At 34.5% G+C, this 25,553-nt stretch overlaps 1 protein-coding gene across 9 annotated transcripts; it reads left to right on the forward strand.

Moving 5' to 3' along the window:
• On the forward strand, positions 1-25,062 carry LOC131063797 (uncharacterized). Of its 9 annotated transcripts, none has more exons than XR_009111140.2 (9): positions 1-811; positions 5,953-6,098; positions 6,232-6,303; positions 6,645-6,728; positions 6,820-6,901; positions 7,891-7,990; positions 24,007-24,075; positions 24,186-24,627; positions 24,748-25,062. XR_009111140.2 is itself a non-coding variant. In XM_059221490.1 (3 exons), the coding sequence occupies exons 1-3, from the start codon at positions 12,438-12,440 to the stop codon at positions 13,314-13,316; spliced, it is 576 nt and encodes a 191-aa protein (XP_059077473.1). In that variant the 5' UTR covers positions 9,098-12,437; the 3' UTR covers positions 13,317-13,466. The 9 variants fall into 9 exon arrangements, 1 of the variants encoding a protein (XP_059077473.1); XR_009111137.2 differs by lacking the exon at positions 7,891-7,990 and having other exon boundaries at positions 5-811; positions 24,186-24,254; positions 24,392-24,627; XR_009111142.2 differs by lacking the exon at positions 7,891-7,990 and having other exon boundaries at positions 5-811; positions 24,186-24,254; positions 24,397-24,627.
• Positions 25,063-25,553: the final 491 nt, after the last annotated feature.

The raw sequence follows: 25,553 nt of genomic DNA on the forward strand, positions 1-25,553 counted from the left end.
CTCACGCCTGAATACCTGTCACATCGATCAAGAAACCATTAATTAATGCATAGTTTTTCCCTACAAGTATTGGGGAAAACGAGGATTCAAACACTAAATGAAAGCGTACAGACGTGGAGGAAAGATAATACAAGGACAGTCATAAAAAAAATGGTGGTTTATTACAATAGAAAAGACTGGTGCTATGGAGTAGAATTCCATCATGGGCGTAGGTAGGTAGGTGAGCTTCTCCTAGGTGATGCTGTACTGAACAAAATGGGTCAAATATAAGAGGTTGCTTCTTTCAGCGTTAAAAGCCTTTATACGGCCTTTCACATGGGTAACACCTGTCTTTCTTTTTTATTAATATGCAATTCAAGTCCCGTTAGCTTGGTTTCTTTCTATCATTTCTGCGTTAAGCCAGCTTTGTCGTTTTTCTATCCGCCCTCAGTTATAACAAAGCCTTAACATTAGCTGTGAAGCATTTTCCTTTGTTTCTGATGGCAGGCTCTTCTAACATTGAATTGAAAGGATAATACCAAATGCTTCTACCTTTGCCGCATCCTCATCTGGGACAAAACACATCCCCTTCGATTTATTCAAAGTTGCTGTGAAACAATTCTGCAAGCAATTTTCAGGCATGAAATATTTTTTATGGTAGTTTTCAGCTCTGCCTTTCATCTGATGTGACTTATCTGCTTTTCGTCTACCACCGCCTCCCTCCGCCGCCATCCTCCACGGCTCCCTTACACCACTGGCGAAGTCTAAAATATTCATTGATGTAAATTTACATCCAATATTTCTCTGCGTTTGAGATGCTTCAGCAAAACAGGTCATGGTTCCTCCACCCTATCTGTTCTGTTGCTGTATAGATTTTTTTTGGGCATACAAAAGTTTATATTGATTTTCTATGGGAAATGTGTTTTTGAAGTTGTTAAGGAATCTCTTTTTTTTTTAGCAGTTCTTATTGATGTGATATTGACGACGCGTCTGATTATTTCCATTCTTGTGATGTAAGTCGAGGCATTCTCATGAGAGAAACGCATTCTTTTACTTTACATCTTTATTTATTAAGATTTTTCTGGCCTATTATGAAAATATATTGTTTTCACGGTGGTTATCAGAGGCATTCTTTTATGAAGATGACACATTCTTCTGTTTCTGATGGCTGCCAGCAATTTAAGGTTAGGGCCGAATTTAAGTCTAGGGTCGTGAAATGCAATTTAGGCTTCAATTAGGGTTAGATGATGAGAACTGTTTTAGCATTTGTTTTTTAATTTTGATGATGAGATCTGTTTTGCGACGCCCAGTTAGAGGAGCATTTTATTCACGGAGCTCCATTCAAGTTACAAAACACGGTTTGTCTGAAAGATGAATTAAATGTTTACAGTCTTGTTGGTATCTTTAAGGGTATATGCTGCTAGATTGAACTTTCATTTGATGAGATCTTTCGTAAAATTGCATTTCTATCCACTGCAATGGAAGCAGCGAAATTGGCTTTCGTTTCGGAACTATTGACTGGAGATAACCAGGCATATTTTACATCAGATTGCAACTTTGGCTTTGTGATCATATGGAGTAGGCCTCACAGACGATAATGAAATCATTTTTCTTCATTTATAATTTTAAAATGCACATCATAATTGTTTAATATTGTATCCTTGCTACATGTTGTCTGAAGTTTTGTGCGTTGTTAGTGTGGTGAGGACGATTTTAATTTGGATCAGGATCTTATTTTGGCCCCTGTACTATTTTACCATGCACACATGGACAAGAATGGAGTATTTGTAATGTCTCCCCTTTTAAATGATAGATTAATTAAATTAATTTTTTTAGTAAGTCTCTGAAATTAAAATCGAACATCTTAAGATGACTTAATAATTGATTAATTTAATTAATTAATTATAAGTAACTTTGTAAGTGGGAATAAGAATTAATTTGTCCATTGGGCTTGGGCGGCCTTATAAGGTAGACATTTTTAATTATCTAATGTTCATGCGAAAAAATTATTGGGGCCCGACTTCTTTCATGTCCAGAGTGAAACATTATAGGGGAAGAGCACGAGTAGTTGAGCATGTACCAATTGTTGTGAGGGTTGTTGATACCTTTTTGTTCCAAAAATTGAACAAATAAAACCTATTGTTTGAAACATAAAATATCAATTTTTGTTAGGAAATGTATCAATGGTTGTTAGGAAATGTGCTAATATTGTAAAAAGTAACCAATCAGGATTTTGAGAAGCCCTAAGTCAGGGTGCTCAACTACTGGTGCTCTTCCCTCATGTTCACTGAAAATATTGATTGGGGGAACTTTATTTGAATGGCTTATTAAGGAAGGCTTTATGATTAATTTATGCCATCATAAAAGTTCATGAAGCCCGAACTTTATTTAATATGGAGTGATTTTATTTAAAGGGAAATATTTTTAATTACATGGAGTAATATAAAGGAAGAAATAAGCGATATATTTAATCGAGGCGTGGGGAAAATGAAATGTGAGATCTTTGTTGAAGCCAATGTATAAAAAATTGATTTATTTATAAGTGGTGCTATATATATCAAAGTGGAATGTTATTAAGTCTTCCTTATTGTGTATGTTCTACTTCATGGATGCAATCTGAAAATCAACAGCCATCAAACCAATGCTTATTTGATTACATAAACTAGCAAACAAGAATCCAAACAAATTCAGTAAATTAGCTGCTGCAAAATATCAATTCCAACCATTAACCAGTTAGGTTCTTGCATCCAAAACAGTAATCAGAAATTGGGCTTATTTGAGGGGCATGCTAAGTGTTTGACGTAATGCCTATCAGCCAATACTGAAAAATTTAGGCCAGTATTAGTAAGGGTCATTACAGTATTTAAGGAAACAATGCAAGTTCTGAAAAATAAAGGAATACCTGTTTGAACTTTGTGTAACCAAAATACATAAAATGCCTCTGACTCGTGTTCGTTCACACACATTTTAGCTATAGTTACCAGGTTAAAAAATCAATAGGGGAGGCCTAAATGAATTGGAAAACCAGAATTTTAAATACATTCCTAAAATTAATATAGGAATTAGATATTTGGGCTGAATTGGCCAGTATTGGGCAAATATGGCCAACTCAAAAAATGGGGATAGCACAAGATTTGAACCAAACCCATCCAAATTTGGTATTATAATTTCTTCTCAATTAGGTCAATATAGCTCTGAAGTGCATCCGGTTATATTAGTAAACAGTAAAAAGAACTCCAGATCTTTAAAAGTAACTAAGCACAAAGTACATAACTTACATTTACGTAGCAATTTATTATAGTCCAAGGTAAACTCATAGTGGTTAAAATTCAAATCATGTTTATCCAAGAACAAGTATGTTTAGTTGTGAGAGTGAAGGGGGCAATCAATGGATCATTTGGAGCCAGGAGTGTCACATTTTTGTAACAAGTTTATGGCTAGAACAACTGAAACATTCCTCGCCACTCACCGGTTTGAAATTCTACAGCTTGAATTTTTAGGGTTTGCTATTTTTGTCTTTTTGGTATAGCTTTTTTGCTTTTTTATTTTTCATTATGGAACAAAAGTTTGTATTTGGTCCCTGGAGCTAATAAAAATGGAAGGATAAGGCATCTCATAAATAAGGCCAATATTTACACAGCAGCTCTTGTGACACGGATGACTTAACCTTCTCTCTTGTCTATTCCTTTTTTCTGCCGACATTTCAAAACCCTCATTCTAGGTTTTTCTTTTTAATTTATTTTTAAAATTTGTTTAAAATGTTGTCTTAATTTCAAATATTATGTATTTGTGCAGTTAGAGGATGAAGATTTGTATTTTGCTGATATGATATACGTGATTGTTCATACATTATCACCATCTTTCGACTGCGACTGCATTGTCTTTATATAATATGGAATGTGATGATTATGCTTGTCACACCAGTCTTATTAGCATACAGTCTGATACATCAATGTCTTAATAGAGCTCATGATGAGAAATTAATTTTATGCACCACTCTGAGGGTAAATGTGCTGATTATGACCATCACCATTGATTTCTGAGGCTATGGTATCTTGCATATTTGACTGCTCTGTTAATTTTAATTCGGAATTCAAATGCTTAATGAGAATCATTTTGTAGTATTGCTTGTTGCAAAGGTAATTCTTGATTTTTTTCCTGCTCGAATGGCATAACGAAACAAATTTAATCTCTTGGAAAAATTTGAATATCAAGCTCTATTTCCTCATTTCATGGTTCTTCTGTTAGGGAAAATGTTTATTCGTATTATATCACCAACTACGCACACATGATATGCACTTCTGATTGGCAGCTTTGTCTCATGAATTTAGGGGAGTTTATTCTAAGACTACACACACATGATATGGACTTCTTATTGGCAGCTTTGTCTCATGACTTTAGGGGATTTTATTCGTATACATTTCTAAGTTGTCATTAGGACGCTGTATAGATATCTGACATATATTCTCATTCTTCATTTTATTATTGCATTGTATTGGAATTTATTTATGTTCATCTATATTTCTTTGTTTCTCTCCCTTTATTACTGCATAATTACTTGTTATGAGTCATTATGTTAAGTTTATTGATTTTAATCCTCATTTCTTTGTTTCTATCCCTTTATTAGTGCAGTAACACTTGTAACGAGTCACTGAGTTGGACTCGCACATTTTCTGTGTGTTCCATCTTTTTTTCTATTTGAATTAAATCCTCCTTCATGGCACTAGAACAAAGGTTTACCACTCAACATTTAAGGTTCACCTTGCCCTTGCATCTGCCATGGCTGCAAGCTTCTAATAAGCATATAAGCCACTCTCTGGGCTTGAAGGCTGCAAAATGGAGTACACCTCAGGTGTCTCTTCCATCGTCAATGATTTGCATTGAGGCAGATTGCTAAGTTTTTGTGATGTGTCGTGGAAGTTTATAACCATTATTTGTTGCAGATATAAGTACCCTCTTTAGTTGGTGCGTAGCTATTTTGATGGGTTCACTAAATAAGCCATTTTTTGATGGCACAAATCATGTGTTGACCTCCTAAATTTTTAATGATAATTGAACTAGCTATGTTTCGTTTTATTTTTTCTGGTACAAATATGAGGTGCTTATTACTTTCAAGAAGTTTAAAATATTTGTAAAAAAAAATTTAAAATGTAGTAAGATGGCATGGATAGATAAAGGAACAGAGTAAAAATAATTCTTTTGGTAGATTTTGTAAGTTGGATGGAATAGGAGACAAATAGGTTTTAGTCCAACATGCCCATGTAGAAAGGATCATGTTAATTCTGGCTTCAACCACTTTAATAATTTCAAACTAAACACACAGAACAACAGCTCTCGAAGGATTTTAGTGTACCATACACGTTATTGAATATAACATTTTATAATCCCTATTATTCATTGTAATATTATAAGGTTTTCGATATCTTAACACATGGAAAACAAGTGTGCAAAACAAACTATTAGAAGAAGATAAATACAAGGACTACTGGCAATAGACAATATTTAAATTTGATATTGAATTGGCAGAAAAGTTGAAAACTTAAGATACAGAAACAACAACTTAGTGATAAGAGCTCTATAATTTGATTAACTTTTAGCCTTTTGATAAAATATTTATGATATTAGCTGATCTCAGATGAGGGATTGAAGCCTACTTTCTTCACTTTCTCTGTAATGACTTGTAAATTCTCAATCTGTCCAGCCCTTCCATACTGAATATTTTTAGATCTACATGTTGTTTATATTAAATAGATTGAAACAGTAGCTGTAGATCTACTTTTTGTTTATGTTGAATAGATTGAAGCAACAGTTGTAATGAGATTGGTTTTGATTCATCTTATTTTAATCAAATTTCTGTATTAGAAGGGTTTCGGTATATTTTTCTTACAAATTCTGCCAATTCTGCCCATTCTTTTGAACAGACAGCATTGAATTTTCCCCTGATGGTCATATCTTACATAAATGATGTTTTAGGTTTTTGTGCGCAATCCAGAAGAGATAAGACAGATTAATCAAGAACTAACTCATCAATTGGACATATGATAGCTGAGCAGAATAAGAGAATCAAGTTGAAAGAGCATTTCTCAAATCTTTAGTCTCTTCTACTTGAAAAAACCAAGGTATTTACACAATTTTTTCTTGAATATTCTCATTTTTAACATCTCTTGATTTATTAGATCTCTACAAATGATATATTGTATCCTAAATATTGTAAAGTTTTTCTTTCTTTTGACTTTATAATTGCAAATATAGGTCAAATTGAATTTTTTAGGGGACGCTAAATTTATGAAGGTACTGCATCTTTGTTGCTCTGGATATTTTTAGGTGAGACTTATTACCGTTTTCTTCTGGTGCTTCTTATACTTTGAGCTACCTTTTTCCTTGTTTAGTTTTGCTGCTTTAATGGCAATGGCATGTGAATTTGTGAAGTTGTTTTTGAAATTATATGATGTTTTATTTATACCTAATTGTGTACATTTTGGATTAATTTAAAAAATGAAGTTAAATTTTTCATAAAATATTATATAATAATAATTTGATATATTGCAAAAATATTAATTCTTTTAAAAATGTTTAGAAATCTCATTTTCTAATCTTATATAGACGACTTGTATCTCTTGCCTATGGTTTGTAAAAGGTTAAACAAAAGACTTGTATATGCGCAGGATTAGGGTTTTATTATCCGCCTTTCTTTGCCGTGGACATTTGCTGATCTTTTTCATCACAGCTTCAAATAATGAAATTACCAGGTGAACAGAATAAGCAACATTATGTGATTTATTGTTTTTGGCTTTTGGAACACTTTTGACATTTACCCGACTGGTGTGGTTGAGTTTGTAGGTGCAGCAATGGTGTATCATAGAGTACGATGGAAGGTTGCAGTCGAATTTTGTTTCTAGAATGGACGGAATTGGAAAGATCGGTAAGAAAAATACAGAAGAAATGCTATAATCTTCAGTTGTAGAGTGAAAATTTCCAAATTTAAAATACTTAGTTTAAAAGGGTCTGTGGAAGAGCATCGCAAGTGCTATTTATAGCTTTAGAATTAGTAAAATTAAAGCAGATATTTTTTTCTCAAATATAATGAATTTGATTTATTTTTTAGTTTAATGTTGATTACAATAGAGCTAGGTCTTTTTCCACTTCATTTTAAATTGCGTATTCGGTGTTTTTTCACCGGCTATTCAATGGTACATTAAATGTTGGTAAATATTGTTTATAGTATGTGGGATGGATCCGCCATTTGTGCAAATTTTGGCAACATGAAGTTGATCTTTCTTGTTTTGCTTTGTCATTGTGGCTCTCTAGTTTGAAAACTCCAAGGATTTCTTCCACATACCCATACTACTCGACAAACAGTAGAGACAAAATTTACCTAGGTTGCCGGTTCGAGTTTGAAGAACCGGTACACTGTTATGGCAAAATTTTGACAATGGGTTTGGGTTCGTTTATATATATATATAAATAAGAGCATGAATTAAGATTAGCATGTCACATAGCATCATATATGATATAAACAACAAAACAAACATAAACTTGTAATCATAGCATCATGACCATACCATAATTGATAATAGCATCAGGGCTATCCCACATTAATGGTTCCCACTTTCACCAACGAAAGAAATTGGCGAAAGCGGAGAATTATTTTGGGGGTGGTTCGAACGAACTGGGGGGTTCGAGCGAGGCCCCCTCCGGGTTCGAACGAACCCTACATTGGACACGGGTTCGATCGAACCCCGAGTGGGTTTGGGGGTTCGATCGAACCCCTTAAAAATTAATATTTTAAGGGGTTCGATCTATAACCCCCCCTTCGCTCGAACCCTATTTAAAATTATTTTTTTCAAATTTCTATAAAATTTGAAAACGATAGTTAAATTGTCTTTTTTGAACTTGTATTTTTCTGTCCAGTGGGGGTTAGAGTGAACTCAATGTCAGCACCACGTCATCGTGCCCTATCTGCAACAGCCAGCGTGTCTCACATTTCAGCTTTCGACCTACATTCTTTGAGGTGCACAAAATAACCCTTTTTTTGTTTAATAATGTTTGTTTTTATTAAATTTATTCAAAAATTAATAAATAATTTGTTAATTTATTTTTTTAATTAAATAATTGTATATTTATTGTTTTTTAGCATTTTAGAAAAACTGTATATGTATTTTTTTTCTTCAACTTTTTAAAAAAATGTTATGAAAAACTTGGAAAACTGAGGTAGTAAATTAGAACTTAGAAAAACATTAGCAAAAAAAGAAAATTAGAAAAATGTTACAAATCTAAATATAATAAATTAAAACGTGAGAAAAAATAAATTTTAATTTAAAAAAACATTAGAAAACTTAGATAACAAATTTAAACCAATTAGATAAAATAAATCCTCTACAATGTGACCCTTTTTCACATCTTATTACACACACAACATGACCCCTTACGACTCCTTAAGACCACATATGCCCCTGAGGACATTATACGTTCCCTTAAGACCATAGAGGATCACATAGTGGACCCTAAGGGGTCACGCATGGTCTTAAGGGGTCACACGTGTTCTAACACATGTGACCCCTTAGGACCACATGTGACCCCTTATAAAAGCCTAGTGTGTACGACATACCCCTTAGTCCATTACATCATGTCCTAAGGGGTCATGCATGTGTTAACACATGCGTGACCCCCTTAGGACCACACATATGACCCCTTATAACATCTTAGTGTACATATGACATTCCCCTTAGGATCACAGTGTCCTAAGGGGTCATATGTGGTCCTAAGGGGTCACACATGTGTGACCCCTTAGAACCCCTTAGAACCATATATGACCCCTTATAAAATCCTAGTGTGAATGACGTACCCCTTAGTCCATCACACAGTGTCTTAAGGGGTCATGTGGTCTTAAGGGGTCACGCATGCGTTAACACATGCGTGACCCCTTAGAACCATATATGACCCCTTATAAAATCCTAGTGTGAATGACATACCCCTTAGTCCATCACACAATGTCCTAAGGGGTCATGTGGTCCTAAGGGGTCACGCATGTGTCGTTCACACTAGGATTTTATAAGGGGTCATATGCGGTTCTAAGGGGTCACACATGCGTTAACACATGCGTGACCCCTTAGGACCACATATGACCCCTTATAACATCCTAGTGTACATACGACATTCCCCTTAGTATCACAGTGTCCTAAGGGGTCATGCGTGACCCCTTAGAACCGCATATGACCCCTTATAAAATCCTAGTGTGAACGACACACCCCTTAGCCCATCACATAGTGTTCTAAGGGGTCATATGTGGTCCTAAGGCGTGACCCCTTTGTGTAGGGGAAAAAGTGAGACTAGGCTAACATGCCCTAATCCTACCTTTTGACACACATTGTGGAATACGAAAGAGCCTAGAGGTATCACACAATTGGCTACTTCTTTTTGTAGAAGAGAGAGCCACGGGCTACCTATTAGGGTTTCTATTCCTTTGTTGTAATTGAAAGATAAAATGATGCAAGTTCAATTCCTAACCCTAAAGTGCAAGTATGAACTAATAACAAGATTGCAGAATTGAGATTAAACAATGGAAAGGTGTAATACAAGGACAAGACAAGAATGCAGATGCGTACTCGGAGTTAAAATCTGAGTGAGAATGTTCGGGATGGGGGTGCAGGCGCCACTGTCTTGATTCTGCCCTTGAAACTGCTCCTGAAATTGCTGTTTTGCAACTTGAAAAGCTGTCGGAAATGCTGAAACTTGTTGTCTGACAGAGGGACCAGGGCGCCCAGCGCCCCTGTCCTGGCAGGACCAGGGCACCCCACGCCATTGTCCTGGTCTTTTGCCTTGAAATTTGGTGTGTAGCTTAGTTTCTGTCTGCTTCTGCCGGATTTGCAACTTGCGGTGTCGTCCGAATCCCGAAATCTGCACTTATATCTGAAAAGGTACGGTGGGCGGCTATATAGGGTTTTGCCTTAGTCAAACCCTCGCTTTGGTGATTTCCACCTCCATGAATAGCCAAGTTGTATTGTAAAAGTAGTGTGTGTGCAAACCTTGTGTGTGCAAGATTCTAAAATGCAAGTAAGCAAACTAGAGCAACCTAGAAAGTAAACCCTAATTGCTTGTAAATGATAATGTAAATGCTCCAAATCAAGATGCAAAGTGATGTAAAGCATGAATACAAATGATATAATGAGGCTTATGCAAAGACATGAAAACAACATGAAATCATACCCAACCCCAAGGGAGGGGTACAAGCCAATCTTCAGTTGGTGATCCCCTATTGCTCTTCAACCCCAACCCTAAGGGAGGCGTACAAGCCAATCTTCAGTCGGTGATCCCCTATTGCTTTTCAATGTTTTCAAAGCCCTAAATGGATGAATGAAATTGATGAATGCTTGATGGATGGATGTTGAATGTTGTTGAAGTCTTCAAAGATCTGCTCTTTCGCTGTATAGAAGGCCCCTGAAACCAAAATTCGGATCCTTTCAAATGAAGAAAGAGAGTTCTTATATATGAAACCCTAGGTCTTAATTTCAACTTTTGGCCGACCTAGAGATTGAATCTCCCGCCAATTTTTTGGGGTTAAGCTTTATTTTATGATTGGATTGCGCCCCTAAAATTTCGAGAAAAATGTCGGGGACCATGTGCACTCCAGGCGCCATGTTCCCGACAACTTTTCACCAAATTTTCAGGGCCGTCGGATATGATAATTTTAGAGAGAATCCCAAAGTTACAGGTGATTTTGAGATGTTTTGACCCCCAAAATCAAGCCCCCAAGTTCAAAATAGGACCTAATTAGGGTTTTTGATTAAATGATGTATTGGAGGAATAAAATGAAAGGGGCACACTTTAATGAAAGGGCCCAACTTTATGATGTGGAAGATGATGAAATAAGACCTTAGACCTAATTAATTTGATTAATTAAGTGCTAAAGGGAAAATGCGATGCAAAGTGCAAGATGCGCCAAGGCGGGAGCTAAACCAAGTGTGAAATTGTACCACTTTAGCAAGTGCGTACAATTTTCGACGCTACATTTAGCCCCCACTTTAGCGGTCATATGAGTACTACGTGCATATGCAAGCTAAAGTACAGGAAAGTAAACATTATTTGAAAAAGGATATATCCATAAGTCTGTCGAACGAAGCCCCTAGCAATATCTGCAGTACACAGTTAGGAACCACACCCTACAAAACACACGTTAGATCACAAAATCATTTAATGCTTACTAAGGAAAGTGATGAAATTTGCGAGTAGCTATATGCCCCCCTGTTTCGGCTTGCTTATTAGGGAGGTGAAACAGGATAGCATGTTTACTTACGACAAATTGTGTGAGAGATTATTGATGAGAGATGTTCACTGAAAAGGCTTCATCAGAGCACGTTTTGGAACATCCAAGGAGTAAGGGAACAAAAATACAATTCCTACACAACAAACGGTTCGAAAAGATGAGAGGTCGCATCATGATCAGTTGGCTCTTACATCCTACAGGAGAGGTGCCCCTTGTGAGATGTCTTATGATTGCCATCATTGCACTAGCTATCTGCCCTAATGGGCAAGGTACGCACATGCATGGGGGTCTCACATGGTGCATCAGGGCTATGGAGAGACATAGGAGAGTATATGCTTGGGGTCGGAGTATGCTTGCACATCTCTATCACGACCTCGAGGAGTATGTGTTTGGACAGTGTTGTAGCTTGATGACATGCACACTTCTGCAGGTGTGGATATTTGAGCACTTCACATGCACCAGCCTTATCGGCTATCCGATGAGTGCGGCTAGCGAGTGACCTAGGGTGTTTGCCTATCCACTTACCGACTTGTGGAGATTTAGGGATCTACTATATTGGAGAGTGACATTTGATAGATTGACAGCTGAGGTGACAGTATGGAGACCATATCTGCGGATTTACGGATGGGATGGAATGGAGAGGCAGCTAGCATGCTTACAGAGGAACCGCCTATTGAGAGGACGATACTCACATATCATAGTCCCATTCTACTTTGACAGAGTACGGAGGCAGTTTGGGCTAGAGCAGTGTGTTCCAGCCGATGTACCTATCTATACTCGACCCTCACGAGTCCTTTCCAAACCCAGAGCAGTAGCGAGACCTACGACAGATGATATCGAGATTACAGATATAGAGGGGTCCGATCAGGATGTGGTCACTGATTATTCTGCAGATTACACATGGACCTTGTTGGCCAGAGATTTTCTGCAGTAGTCGCAGCTCTGGCCCCCATAGCGGATCACGTTGTGATTGCTTCTCAGAGATGGGATTGGATAGATTGCATCAGCAGTAGCCACCATATCATTTGACAGGCTGGGCAGATATATGATGAGCCGACCATGTTCGAGATCATCCACAGATCATGCATCTTCTAGTCACGGGGTGGCTTTAGATTCAGATGATTAGTATATTGCTGTTGGCATCCCCTCCCCAGATGAGGTAGCAGCTATAGTCAGAGGTAGTAGACATGTACAGATGTCACAGTATTTAGCCGAGGACCTGCTACATTCTTACTGTTTTATTTCATCTGGACTTTGGATACCATTGGCTGATGTTAGAGAGGAGATTCTCAGAGACAGGCAGACTACTGCTGCATCAACTCATACCTCGAGGCAGTCACAACATTCTCATCGCTCTACGCATGCTCTGGGCATTGACCCACCTACAGATCACTTTGTTGCTGCAGAGGAGGAGATACGAGCTGATCAGGTCTATATCACAGATGAGGACTTGGATTCATTTGAGCAGCTGCGAGGTTTGAGCCATACTGGGTATATGGATATGCTACTACAGTCAGACACTTCATTCACGATGTCGAGTCATTTAGTTAGCTCCTTACACTCTACAGTCATACGTACAGCCAGAGAGAGATATGCAGACGCGAGTGATGTGGTTGATATGATCACAGGACATGATCAAACTATACAGCCTACTCCTGATACACATGTATGTACATACATGTGCGTTTAAATTTTTACAAGACATGTATATGTTGTAATGTACGATAAATTTATATGTAGATCATTTAATAAATAATAGGTCTAAGTTAATTTGTATCATTTAAATTGATCCTGGACTAATCTTTAATATGTATATGTAAAACAGTTAGCTCATGTCACTTCTAGCTTGAGCTCTGAGCGTGTGCGTAGGAGAGATTCTTTTGACGCTGTTAGTGGGCAGGTTAGTTATGGTTTTTTGTATATATGTACATGTATGTATGTGCGTTACAATTTATAATTTAATTTTAATTTAACTCTAGTCGGATTTGATGTACATGTGTCTAGAGATCTATATTTAATATTTAAATAAATTCTACTTTTGTAGGGGTCTATTGGACATCCAGACTCTAACTAGGACTCTCCCTTAGATGGTCGCTTTGTTTGTGGCCGACATGATGCATGTTGATTTGCTGGACTTTATAGCTCATTTGTTTATCTCTTTATATATACATGTACATTTTAGACTTTCATATTATATATTGATGCATGTATGAAGTTTAGACTAGATTATACTTTATACAGTTTGTGTTTGATTAGATTATATATTTCATGAATGTATGTTTTTATATATGCATTTACATTTTAGGATTTCATATTATATATATTCATGCATGTATGAAGTTTAGACTAGATCGTACTTTATACAGATTGTGTTTGATCAGATTATATATTTCACGCATGTATGTTCGATTATATGTACTTTATACAGTTTGTGTTTGATGGACTGGATTATATATATCATGTGCATGTATGGTTAGAGTATAATTATATATATGATTGAATGCACACATGTTAGATGACTTACACTTTAAATATATGGTTGAATGCACATGTTCTCTAAAACTTTCAAATTTATATATATCTGCGACTGAATTTACGTGTACATGTAGATAGATTAAAAAAAGATTGATAGGTTTATAATTTAAATTTTAAATTTTACTACATGTAACATGTATACAGTAGATATGCATTAATTTAAAAGAATTTGTGAACAATATATATCCATTCCACTCTGCAAGCCATGAACAATATCACATGAACAATATAAAAATCACACTTGTTCATATCAAATGAACAAACTAAAGTTAATGAACTTATTCAATAATTTAAATTCTAGACCTATACTTCTAAGTGTACTAAATAGTTCACACCATGTACTTCTAGGTACATACAAGTTAAATAGTTCACAACACATCACTTAGTGGTTCAGACCGCTCTTCAATTATTTTACACATAAGTCCCAATTTAATATCAAATTTACGCGTACATTCAAATTTAAATATGCATTTTTAATTAAATAGATAATGTTTTAATTTATTTTACACATGTTTTAAAATTATTTTAACAACTTACAAATTACATATGTATGTACATGCATTTAGAATTAGATATCTATTATATACATCCTAATCAATTGCATACATCGCCCGTCTTAACACATTTTCAACTCATCCATGTCCCAATTTACTTTACATATGTGCACGTAAGTATTATTTAACATACATACAAATTAACTTCATACATCCTAATTTGATATAATTGAAAATTTCATATTTAATGGAAAAATATATGGTCCACACAAGCCATATATATCAAATATTTATCCAAGTTTGAAAACAAGTTAAATTCTAATTTATCAAGTATTAATTCAATTCATGGGTTGAACCACGTACTTTGGATTACTAAATAGTTCATACCACATCAAGTGGTTCAGAACGCTCTTCGACGTGGAATTGTTTGAAGAATTAGGTCAACAACGATGACCAAGTGGTTATATTGATATACCTTGTTGTCAATTTGGTATTCAATGAAATGAATCCCATGTTAGAACAATTTTAACTTGTTTGAAATATGTTCCTTGCACTACAATTGAGCTTGCATGTACATGTATATAAGAAACGAGAAATTAAGAATTTGTATGTAAGTGATTGGTGTACATATGAATCAGTTCAAACCTGTGGAAAATGACATTCCATCTTTCATTTCAGATTTTGTTAACTTCTTTCTTTTTTTTGTGCAATACAATAAATAATAACTAACACCACCTATATTTCCATCTTCTGCTATGACTGCAAAAATATCTCTTGCAATTTGAAACAAGTTAAATAAATTTTAAACATGAATAATCCCTAGTGTATAATGTCCATGGGCGATTATTTGTACTCATGACACAATGCAAATATCTTGTCTTCTCCGCGCTCTTGCATCCATGCATTGATCTTCTATCCACATCTGCAAAATTTACATGTGTACACGAACATACATGTAGATTAAGTTGTTAAATTGAAACATTTGAACTAGGAACATTTTAAAAAAAATTAAAAAAATTAAAATAAAACACTAAAAGAGAACACATACTGGTTATCTCTCAAAACACTCTATATGGAATGAGTCTGTATGTTCTCGATGATGATTCACCAGGATAATTAGGTTGTTCAAAGTGTTTTTTACACCATTCAACAACATCATGTGCATCGTCTATACGATTTCTTGTGTAATTTATTTGATGTTTTCTTAAAGCACGTTTGATACAAGCTCCTGCACCATCATGTTCACCTTTTCCATGACCACTCTAAAAAAAACTCCAAACATGTGGTATTTTGTCATTTCGATGATATCTACATGGTTCATAAAATGGCCTCGAAGATTTGAATTATGTTGCACATCCATCAGACCAAACAAAATGTTTAACTATTGTTATGCTTCTCTCTTTCAAATATTTAAAAAATTTCTTAAAGCAATGTTGTACAAAAAGTGTGTCATGCTCCTATCATCACTGATATAAAAGTGGTATTTTTTTCTTAATGACACGATTTTCAAATGTACTATCAACACCATCCAAATCCATCTGTGCATGTCGATAACACACATGCACCAAAATAGTGATTTGCTAAGTTGTCTATCCAATGTTTTACATGGAGATAATAACGATTATGAGCAATCCTTTGTTTGATAACATCTCTACTGTTTGATGAAGGAAGAGTATTATCATTCCAAAAAATTGTCACAAAGTTCCTAACAACATTTTCAATTTTATCAGAATGAGGAGCTCTACACATAATAGCCCAATTCCCTTTTGAGGTAGTATTATCCAAACTCTTTCTCCTTTTAACATATTTTGATATTGTCCTTCTACTAAAACCAAACTCAAATGACAGTGAAGAGATTTGTCTTTTTTGAGGCAGTCTTTCATTTACTAAAAATGTCAACATCACTCTTCTTGAAATGGTCTTATCTATTGTTCGATATCTTTTACCAATGTTCACCAAACCTTTCTTAACATTATCAACAATAGATTTTTGTAGTTGAGAAGTTTTCCTTTTTTGACTTGTTGTATCTATACCCAACATTTTCAGTGGATCTATTAAGTCTTTACGAGTAAGTACAATTGATAACAATTGAGCTTTGTCTAGTGTAGCATCAAGATTGTAGAAATGAGACATTATTTCTTTTGCACTTTTATTCATTGACTTCTTTTTAGTATGTCTAGGTTCTTCATTGAGACATTTCAACTCATCCACATCCATTTCAAGTAAATGACCTAAATTTTTATAAGAAATATTTCTCTTCAAATGTTTATCTAGATCCACAATATGCTCATCCATACCAGTGGTAGGAGGTAAGAAGCCTGACCCCTCTCCTTTAGCTTCCATTGGTTCAACTTGGGCAAGCTTCTCCCTATGTTCATCAACTATATTGTGTTCTTCAACAGGTTCGTTTGCCTCGACTCCCGCTTCAGAACTCCCTTCTTCTCGAGCCCGTTCTGCACATAATTTAAAATGACAGAGAATATTTTTAATGCAACGAAATTCCAAGTTTAATTTGAAACCAAATTTTCAAGACATTTAGTAAGACGTTTAAAAATTATGTCATAATAGGTAGACTATAATGTCATGTATTTAAGACCTATTATTGCATAATAGACCACCTAATATCACATGTAATACCTGTCCTAATATGATCTGCATAATATAGGTCTTTAGGGGACTCTTGAGTATAATGTGAAATGTTTTTGCATATGTCAAGTCATATAAATAGAACCTATTATGACATAATAGGTTCTAAATTTATGTCACATTCAAGACCTATAATCAATGTAATAAGTCCTAATATCACATAATAGGCCTTATTATTACTTAATATGACCACATATGCAAAAAACTTTCACATTCATATACTTGACTCCCCTTAATACAAATATATTATGTGATATTAAAGGACCTATCACATGAAATTAAGTACATGTCTTAAATATGATATAAGTTAGAATCTAAATTATGACATAAAAAGTCATTAATTTATTGACTTAATACAAGACCACATATGCAAAAACATTTCACATTATACTTGGCTCCCCTTAAGATCTAGATATTATGCAAATATTAGGACCTATTATGTATGTGATATTAGGACCTAAATTATGCAATAATAGGTCATTAATTTATCACATGTACATAATAGGCCCTAATATATCATAAATATAGACCTCTTAAGGTCCATACTCAAGTATATGATGTGAAATGTTTAAATTGCATACATGATCATGTTATTAAGTCACAATAAGACCTAAAAAGTCATAATAGGTTCTATTATGTCATATTTAAGATAGGTATTAATGCAGATAATAGGTCTTAATATCACACAATAGGTCCTATCACATAATATATCTTTTAAGGGGACTCAAGAATAATGTGAAATATTTTTGCATACACTTGAAAACAAAGAAGACACAATGTTTGTTTGTTTGAAAGTGTTTGATTGTTTTGATCACGCAAGCACAAATCCTAAGGCTGGATGAGACAGTAGTTGTTGAATCTCACTTGGGGGGTTACCCCGGGCTACGCAATTCAGAGCGGATATTTAGGTGCTTGACTCCACTGGCTCCCCTCCATGACACTCACTTCTCTGGGGTAGCCAAGCACCAGTCCCCACGAAAACTCCTCGTGGCGAACTTTGTATCTCTACTAAGAACTGTAAGAATGTGAGCCGCTTCAGAGGTCCGACCTCCTACGCCAACAACTAGAAGATTTTTGGCTTCTAACACAAAAGGTGTCTAGTAAGGGCATCCGTTCGGGTGGCTATAATCAGCAGCGTGTTACGCTTCGTTAAATAGAAGGCCTCCCAGCCTATAAAGATTGCGCTCTATAGGGAGTCATAACGCTGTTATAGCAGCATGTAACACCCGTTGCTTGCAACTTTCGTCATAAACACATTTATTTATAGTGGCTTGGAAGAGCTTGACTTTAGCTTGTTACCACTTTGGGTCATTCTCTCTTACCAAGCGTTAAGGGCTACTCGGGAGGCAGACCGCTTTCTAAGGATAAAACAAAAAGAGCCTATTGTTGAAGACACAAAAGACAAGTTTGTTAATTTTAGAGCACCAATTGAAGTGTTTGCTAAACTATAAAGACACATGGTTTCAAAATCTAAATTAAATTATATATTTTTGGACTATCTAAATTAAATAAAACCACGATCTATTATAAACAGACTTAATTATATAGGAGAAAAAGTCAATTACATAACAAGCAAGTTAATGGAATTTGAAATTTGCAAATACACATATTATTTCAAATTAATTATGCTTTCCAATTAAAATGAGATTATTTTTAATCCTACTATTTCCAATTAATTTAATAAAAATAACATCATTTAAAATTAATTAAGATAGAATTATTATATAAATTAAATTAATTTAATTAATATTATTTAAATTAATTTTCATTAAATATTAGATAAAAAATATTTAACTAATTAATACTAACAAATAAACACAATTTTTGGTACGTAATACATAAAATTAAATAGAAATAAAAATAAAAATACATAATTGCATCACGATGTCTTTGTCTTCTTTGTTCTCAATATCTTTGTTCCATTTCGGGAGAATAATTCCTTGAAGTTTTATTTTGCCTTCTTTTCTTGTTCCCCATGCTTTTAAAAAAAACTTCAAATATCTTCAAATTATTGCCCTCAAAATAATTTTCAAATGTCTTCTTTCATCTAAAAATGCGAATTGTTTTAATCATTTGTGTTAAAAAATGAAAAAAATTATGTATATTTATACGACTACTTAAATGTAAAAAAAAAAAAAATTTGAGTCGGCCAAGGTTCGAATGAACGTCAATAGTTAGAAAAGGTTGGGTTCGTTCGAACCTGACCGTTACATAAATGTGCGTGTCATAATTTAGCATGGGGGTTCGAGCAAAGGGGGGTCCGCTCGAACCCCTTATGGTTCGAGCGAACCCCCCTTCGCTTGAACCATTGTTCATTCGAACCCTCTTGTTTGAGGTCTCTCCCAAAAAATTTTAGAGTTCTGAGGAATTTTCGCTTTGGGACCTCTGGTTCAAGGCACAAATGAAATAATCTCAATAATCCAAAAATATTAAATGGTAGTACTTGGAGCAAGCTTTCTCACGAGTATAATTTTATTACATTGTGAATTTATTATGTTCTTGTTTTTTAATTTTATGGAATATTGATTTTTCACCGAACATGAACTTCTCTGTTCAACACATCGGAAAAAATAGAAAACTAATTAAAAAAAATTCAAAAAAATATCTATGCCCCAGGTATTTATGTCTTCTTTTTAACAAAAAAAAAAAAAAAGAATTTCGATATATATAGAACATGTTATGTGTTCAAATTTAAACCTATGTTTGAATTATGACTAGTCGGACTTTAAAACTTAATAAAATGAAAAATAGTGAACATATCACTATCAAACCAACTGCAAGCCCTGTATATTGATGTTACTAACCAAAATTCGAAAGAATTGTGTTTTAAATATCATTTATAGAAAAAAAATTATGCATTTTGGGAGGCACATCACTCTTAAAAAATGTAGTTTGTTGTAAAAAACTAATTTTCGAGGGAGATGGAAAAATTAAAAAAAAATACTTCAAAAAAATTTGAAAAAAATAAATTGAATCTATAGACAAAATGCTACAAATCACTAATTTACATCATCTTCAAATTTTTAATAGTTTAAAAGTTATAGTTCTTGAAAGTTGAAGAATATTTTAAAAATGTTCATCTCAGTGTCAAAAAAGTGGGAACCATTATTGTGAGTTCACCCATCATATACATCAAGTTTAATATCAAAATGACAATATATTCAAATATCATTGTTTCAACTTTCAACAATTTAAACTTAAAGTTTAATCATCAAATGGATTCTCTAAATTTCTAATTCATCGTCATCCTCCTCCTCCTCCTCATCATCATCATCATCATCATTGACATTGACATTAGATGAGCCAATGCCACTTGCACTTGCACTATAAGTTTGCTCGCTATTCGAGTGATCAAGTGTTCATTGAAGTATCATCAACCATGAACATCCTTCTTGGATCTATGACGAAGAGCATCAACACTTAGACCATTCCCATTTGCAAATTATATGAACTCATCTATAACAATATCTCGCAAATCATCATTAGGATATAGTCTAAGGAATGCTGCCTTGTACCCGTCAGATACTTCTAGATCTCTCCATGGTGGAATCCTTCGTAGTTCATCAATAAATTGATTGCTATAGTACTTTGGTGTCAAGCATAGGCAAGAAGATGCAAATGAGTGGCAATCTTATTCCACCTTTCTACAACAATTGCTTCCACTTCATTGAAGAATTTTTGATTGGGGCCTTTCTCTACTGCATTTATAGTGCACTTCAATTTTTCAAGCATTGAGTCAATGCTATCATAAATTTCACCAGTACAAGGCCTATCCATGTTGGTATACCAAATCATGCTCATAATGGGCTCAGTGATACTATGGAGATATGTCACAAGATTCCACCATTTCTCATCCAATATTCAGTCCATGTCGGTATAACGAATCATGCTCATAATGGGCTCAGTGATACTATAGAGATATGTCACAAGATTCCACCATTTCTCATCCAATATTCGGTCCCTAATTTTTGCTACCCTCTCACTGCTACTCTGCGTCCATATAGTTCAATTGGTGGTGATCACCATATTGCATAATGCCACTCTAACTTTCACAAGTTGTCTCAAGACGATTGTGTTTGATGCAAAACAGGTCTCAGCAACCTATAACACAAATTAATTCCAAAATGATTAAAAAATAAAACCAAAATTTAAAGAAGAATACACAATATAGCTTACACAATGATATTATGAACATTGAAAATAAAAAAAAATCAGAAAATGTAAAATTAAATTACTATTTCACTTACCTTCAATAGCTTCAAATTTAAAAAGGATCTAAAAACCCTTTAATACATGTGGTGGTTTGTGATGAACATCTAGATGTCCTCAACCTCTGCATATACATCTCTGATCCATTTTATTTTATTCCCAATCCTTTGTAGCATAAGATTGAATGGGCCGCACTAGGTGTCCAAAAGATGTGATCATAGCATTCCTCAACCAACAAACCGACAACTCAACAATTTTTTGCATTGCCCGTTATGACTTGGACAACATTGCGGGGCGCCATTGACTTAATGACAGAGATGAGAATATCTACAATAAATTTGCCATCTTTTACTTGGCCCTCACAATCCACAACTTTCAAAAATATTGCCCCTTTAGGGGACCGTTATGACTTGGACAACATTGCGGGGTCCCATTGACTTAATGACAGAGATGAGAATATCTACAATAAATTTTCCATCTTTTACTTGGCCCTCAAAATCCACAACTTTCGAAAATATTGCCTCTTTAGGGGACACCGCTATGACAGTGATCAAGGGATGATTTTTAGAATCTTTCCACACATTTAAAACAATTGATACACATGTCTCAGCCCATGAATACCTTATGGGTTTCAATGCATCTTCAACCCCTTTCACCTCTTTTTCCAATAAGGTTCCATGTACCTTCTCATAACCTGGGCCCTTATACCCTCTTGGAGCTTCATTAACACTTTTCAATATTTGCTTCCAATATGGGGAGCAAACAACATTGAAAGCCAACCAATTTGCATACATGCACCTAGCTACATGTTGGTCAGTAATGTATCAACTCTTTTTTTGAAATGCCATTTCTAAGGAACCCTTTGTTCTTTTGCATATCAAGGGTGCTTCACTTTGAGGTTCAGTCATGGAAAAGAAGGGGTGGTTTTCTACTACAACATCGGGATTAGATGGGGTTTGCATTCCCTTTGTTTACTTTAGTGCAGTTTGATTCAATCTGTAGGCTTTTCTCTCTTCTGCTGCTTCATGCTCCCTAATATATTTCATCACTGTCTCATCTGGTATAAGTATACCATTTTTTTCAGGCCATTTTTTGATGCCTCTTCTTGGTATTCCACGCAAATGGACTACCACTCGATAGTATGAACTATTAGGTGGGTAAGTGCAAGGTAATGGGTCACAAATTGGCGGAAGTCTGCACGTTGGAAAACACGCTTTTAGAAACAGGGGCCCGTTTTTGCTTCGGACCCCCAAGGCAAAAAGTAATGGAGGCCCAAGGCAAAACTAAACGGACCCCCATTTCGTTCTCAAACGGGGCCCGCTTGAAAATGAAACTAAACAGGCCCCCCGTTTCTAAATCCGATTTTACCCATTTTTTTCGGGCGCATTTTGTCATTTTTATCTGCAACTGTACTGAGAAAATGAGATAAAAAAGGGGCCCCTGTACAGTGGAATCTATTTCAAGCCTCCACCACTATCCCATGTACACATTCAATCATCCATTTTCACATTTTTTAATTTTCTTGTATATTTTTCCTTTTTTTTGAGTATTATTTAAGTTTTTTTTAAAAGTAGCCTATAAGTAAATTTGTTTTTACATTTGTAAATTCTTAATTTTGATCTGAAATATTCTTAAACAGTTAACCCTAAACCCTAAACCAAAATCAACAAATTTACAAATCAAAACCAAATCTAGATAGTTAACAAAACAAAATATCAAATTTACAAGATACAAGATATCTCACAAACATCAAAACCAAAACTAAATCGAAATCAAACCGAAACTAAATGGAAATAAAAAACAAAACCAAATTGAAACCAAACCGAAGCTAAATGGATGTATCAAAACCAAAACCAAAACGAAATATCATGGCATGTGTCATGACATAATAGGTCCTCCACCTCCACCTCCACCTCCACCCCCTAGATTAGATGAAATTCATTTAAGAGAAAGAATTAACAAAAACCTACAAGTTATTGAACAAAATGTTACTTCAATCCAAAATGAGCCAATCACCCCCCCCCATCTTCTAGAGTTTGCAAAATCAATGCAAACTGTTGTCGAGTCAGTTAGATCAGTTGATTCTCAATTAGTTCAATTTCATAGACGACGACAAGAGTTGCGTGATTTTTATGCTGATGGATTAACTTATAGGCAAATCATTGATCTTAGAATAACTAAAGTTCATTTATGTCCATATTTTACTAACCCAAAAATAAAAGAACCAATGCAACCTACCCAGAAAAGAATTTCAATTAGGTGGTGTGATCATTCAGAAATGGCAAGACACTTCTGGGATAGATGGTGGATGGTTTTTGATTATCCACCACATCGTAATTATGAGGTCCCTTTATATTTTTTGAAGAAATTATACTGTGAGTTTGTATTGCACAAAAAACCAAATTATTTTGATTTTAAGTCATTCCAAGGTGTTGGTGGTGGAATGCCACAACATAGATTAGGGGCACACACTAATAATCCCCTGCCAGATCCACCCATGGTTCCACTTGTTGCTCCATCGATTCCTGTAGATGTGCATAATACATCATTCATTTCAACATTAGATGCTTTGACTTCCCTCACAGGTAACTTGAGTGAGCAAGCTACACACATGGCATCCGCTCCTCGATTGATGCCACGTGTACGAGTTGTCATCAGATGTGTGTAGGTCCTACTGCTGATCTAGGATCCACTTCAATTGCAGTTGAGTATGATGCAACATATGATATTATGATGACATCATAAATGGATTTTCTTTGCTCTGATGATCATCTTGAACAGTTATAGATATATACATGTACATGTCAATATATAAATTAAATGCATATCTTTTTTTTTTATACAATATAGTACTTCATTAAATAAATTTGGTTTATGTAGATAAGGACTACACCAAATGTTCGAGTCAATATTTCATCTACTCCTATACAACTTGGCAGACCTTTTGGGGTATAGTATCATTTTCTATTTAGACATTCTACTAGGTTTTTTAAGTTAATATGTTATCATTGTATACTATATAAATTTTCTTGTTGATAGATTAATGCTTCTTTCTCCAGGCTTCAGGTCATGAGGGACCCTCTACATCACATCGAGAAGAGGGTTTGACAATTGTGACACCATCTATTGTATGTATCTTATAATTCATAAATTAAATATGTTCTTACAACATTGTAACTTAACTTGAAATTACTTAATGCACATATATATGTTCAATAAATACGATTTCATTAAATGCATGTTTGCTGGTGGACACTACTATCAGGATAGGTTATCCTCATCATTTTTATCAGAGCCAATTTGAACGTCCATCGACATCCTTTGAGGTCTTAATATGTAATACTTAATTTGACCTTATTTTGACTCTTAATTTGACATTTAATTGGACACTTTGAATTTGACCTTGTACAAGACTTAGCTAGCACTACATTTGGCATTGATTTCAATGTACATACATGTCAAGATGCACAAGATACTGCTAGAGGAGATGAGCAACCTTATGTATGATATTTTATTATATGATTATTTAATCAAATTCTAAAGTTCATTTCTATTTAATAAAGAAATAAACACGTGTATTTGCTTATGTTTGTTATATCATGTTTCTTATCTTGTATATAGGATGGCACAACTCCTGAGAATATAGTACATACAAAACAAGTTACTAGAGTTGATGTGCATACGCATACGGTAAGTTTGTAACTTAATTTATGAATTCCAACTGCATTTAATAAATGATTATCTTTTAATAGTTAATCAAGTATTTTAATATTATTTTTTCCTTGTACAACATGAGATGAGTCGATCTGGTCCACGTCCCGAGGAGAAGAGGCCACAAGATGTTATTGATGATAGCACTTAGATTTTACTGTTTATTTGGCTCTGATATGATGTACATGTACTATTTTATATGATATGTACTTTTTTATTTGTTTACACATGTACTTATTTTTTAACATTGTATATATTGTCTTGGACGTGCACATACTTTATATATATGGATAGTTGCATAATAGGATTAGATCATTTATATTTTTTGGACTACATATATATATGCACATTAGATATTATGTGGAGTTCATCATGTTACCATCCAGATATATATGGATTAGATATTATATGGATTATGTGGACTTGAAATTTTATTTATAGAACTTGTGCTTAAATAATTTTATATGGATTATGTGGACTTAAAATTTTATTTAAATAACTTGTGATTAGATAAAATAAAGGTGCACATCATGAACTAACAATGATGATAAGACCAAAGCATCAAAACATATCTTATAATTATAACATATTTTAAACTAAATTAAAAAGTATTAATCATCATAGATACTCAAAATATATAATTACCATTACAGTAATAATGATGATAAGAGAAAAGTATCAAAACATAGGTTTTACCATTTCAATAACAATGATGA

This window comes from Cryptomeria japonica, chromosome 1, assembly GCF_030272615.1.
Source record: "Cryptomeria japonica chromosome 1, Sugi_1.0, whole genome shotgun sequence".
Taxonomy (NCBI): domain Eukaryota; kingdom Viridiplantae; phylum Streptophyta; class Pinopsida; order Cupressales; family Cupressaceae; genus Cryptomeria; species Cryptomeria japonica.

What these genes read in the sequence shown, in the direction of transcription:
- LOC131063797 (XM_059221490.1), top strand. Translation starts at nt 12,438, where the DNA reads ATGTCACAGTATTTAGCCGAGGACCTGCTACATTCTTACTGTTTTATT. An exon ending in AGCCTACTCCTGATACACAT is followed by an intron (nt 12,909 to 13,067) that starts GTATGTACATAC and finishes TATGTAAAACAG; the next exon opens with TTAGCTCATGTCACTTCTAG. An exon ending in TTGACGCTGTTAGTGGGCAG is followed by an intron (nt 13,143 to 13,286) that starts GTTAGTTATGGT and finishes CTACTTTTGTAG; the next exon opens with GGGTCTATTGGACATCCAGA.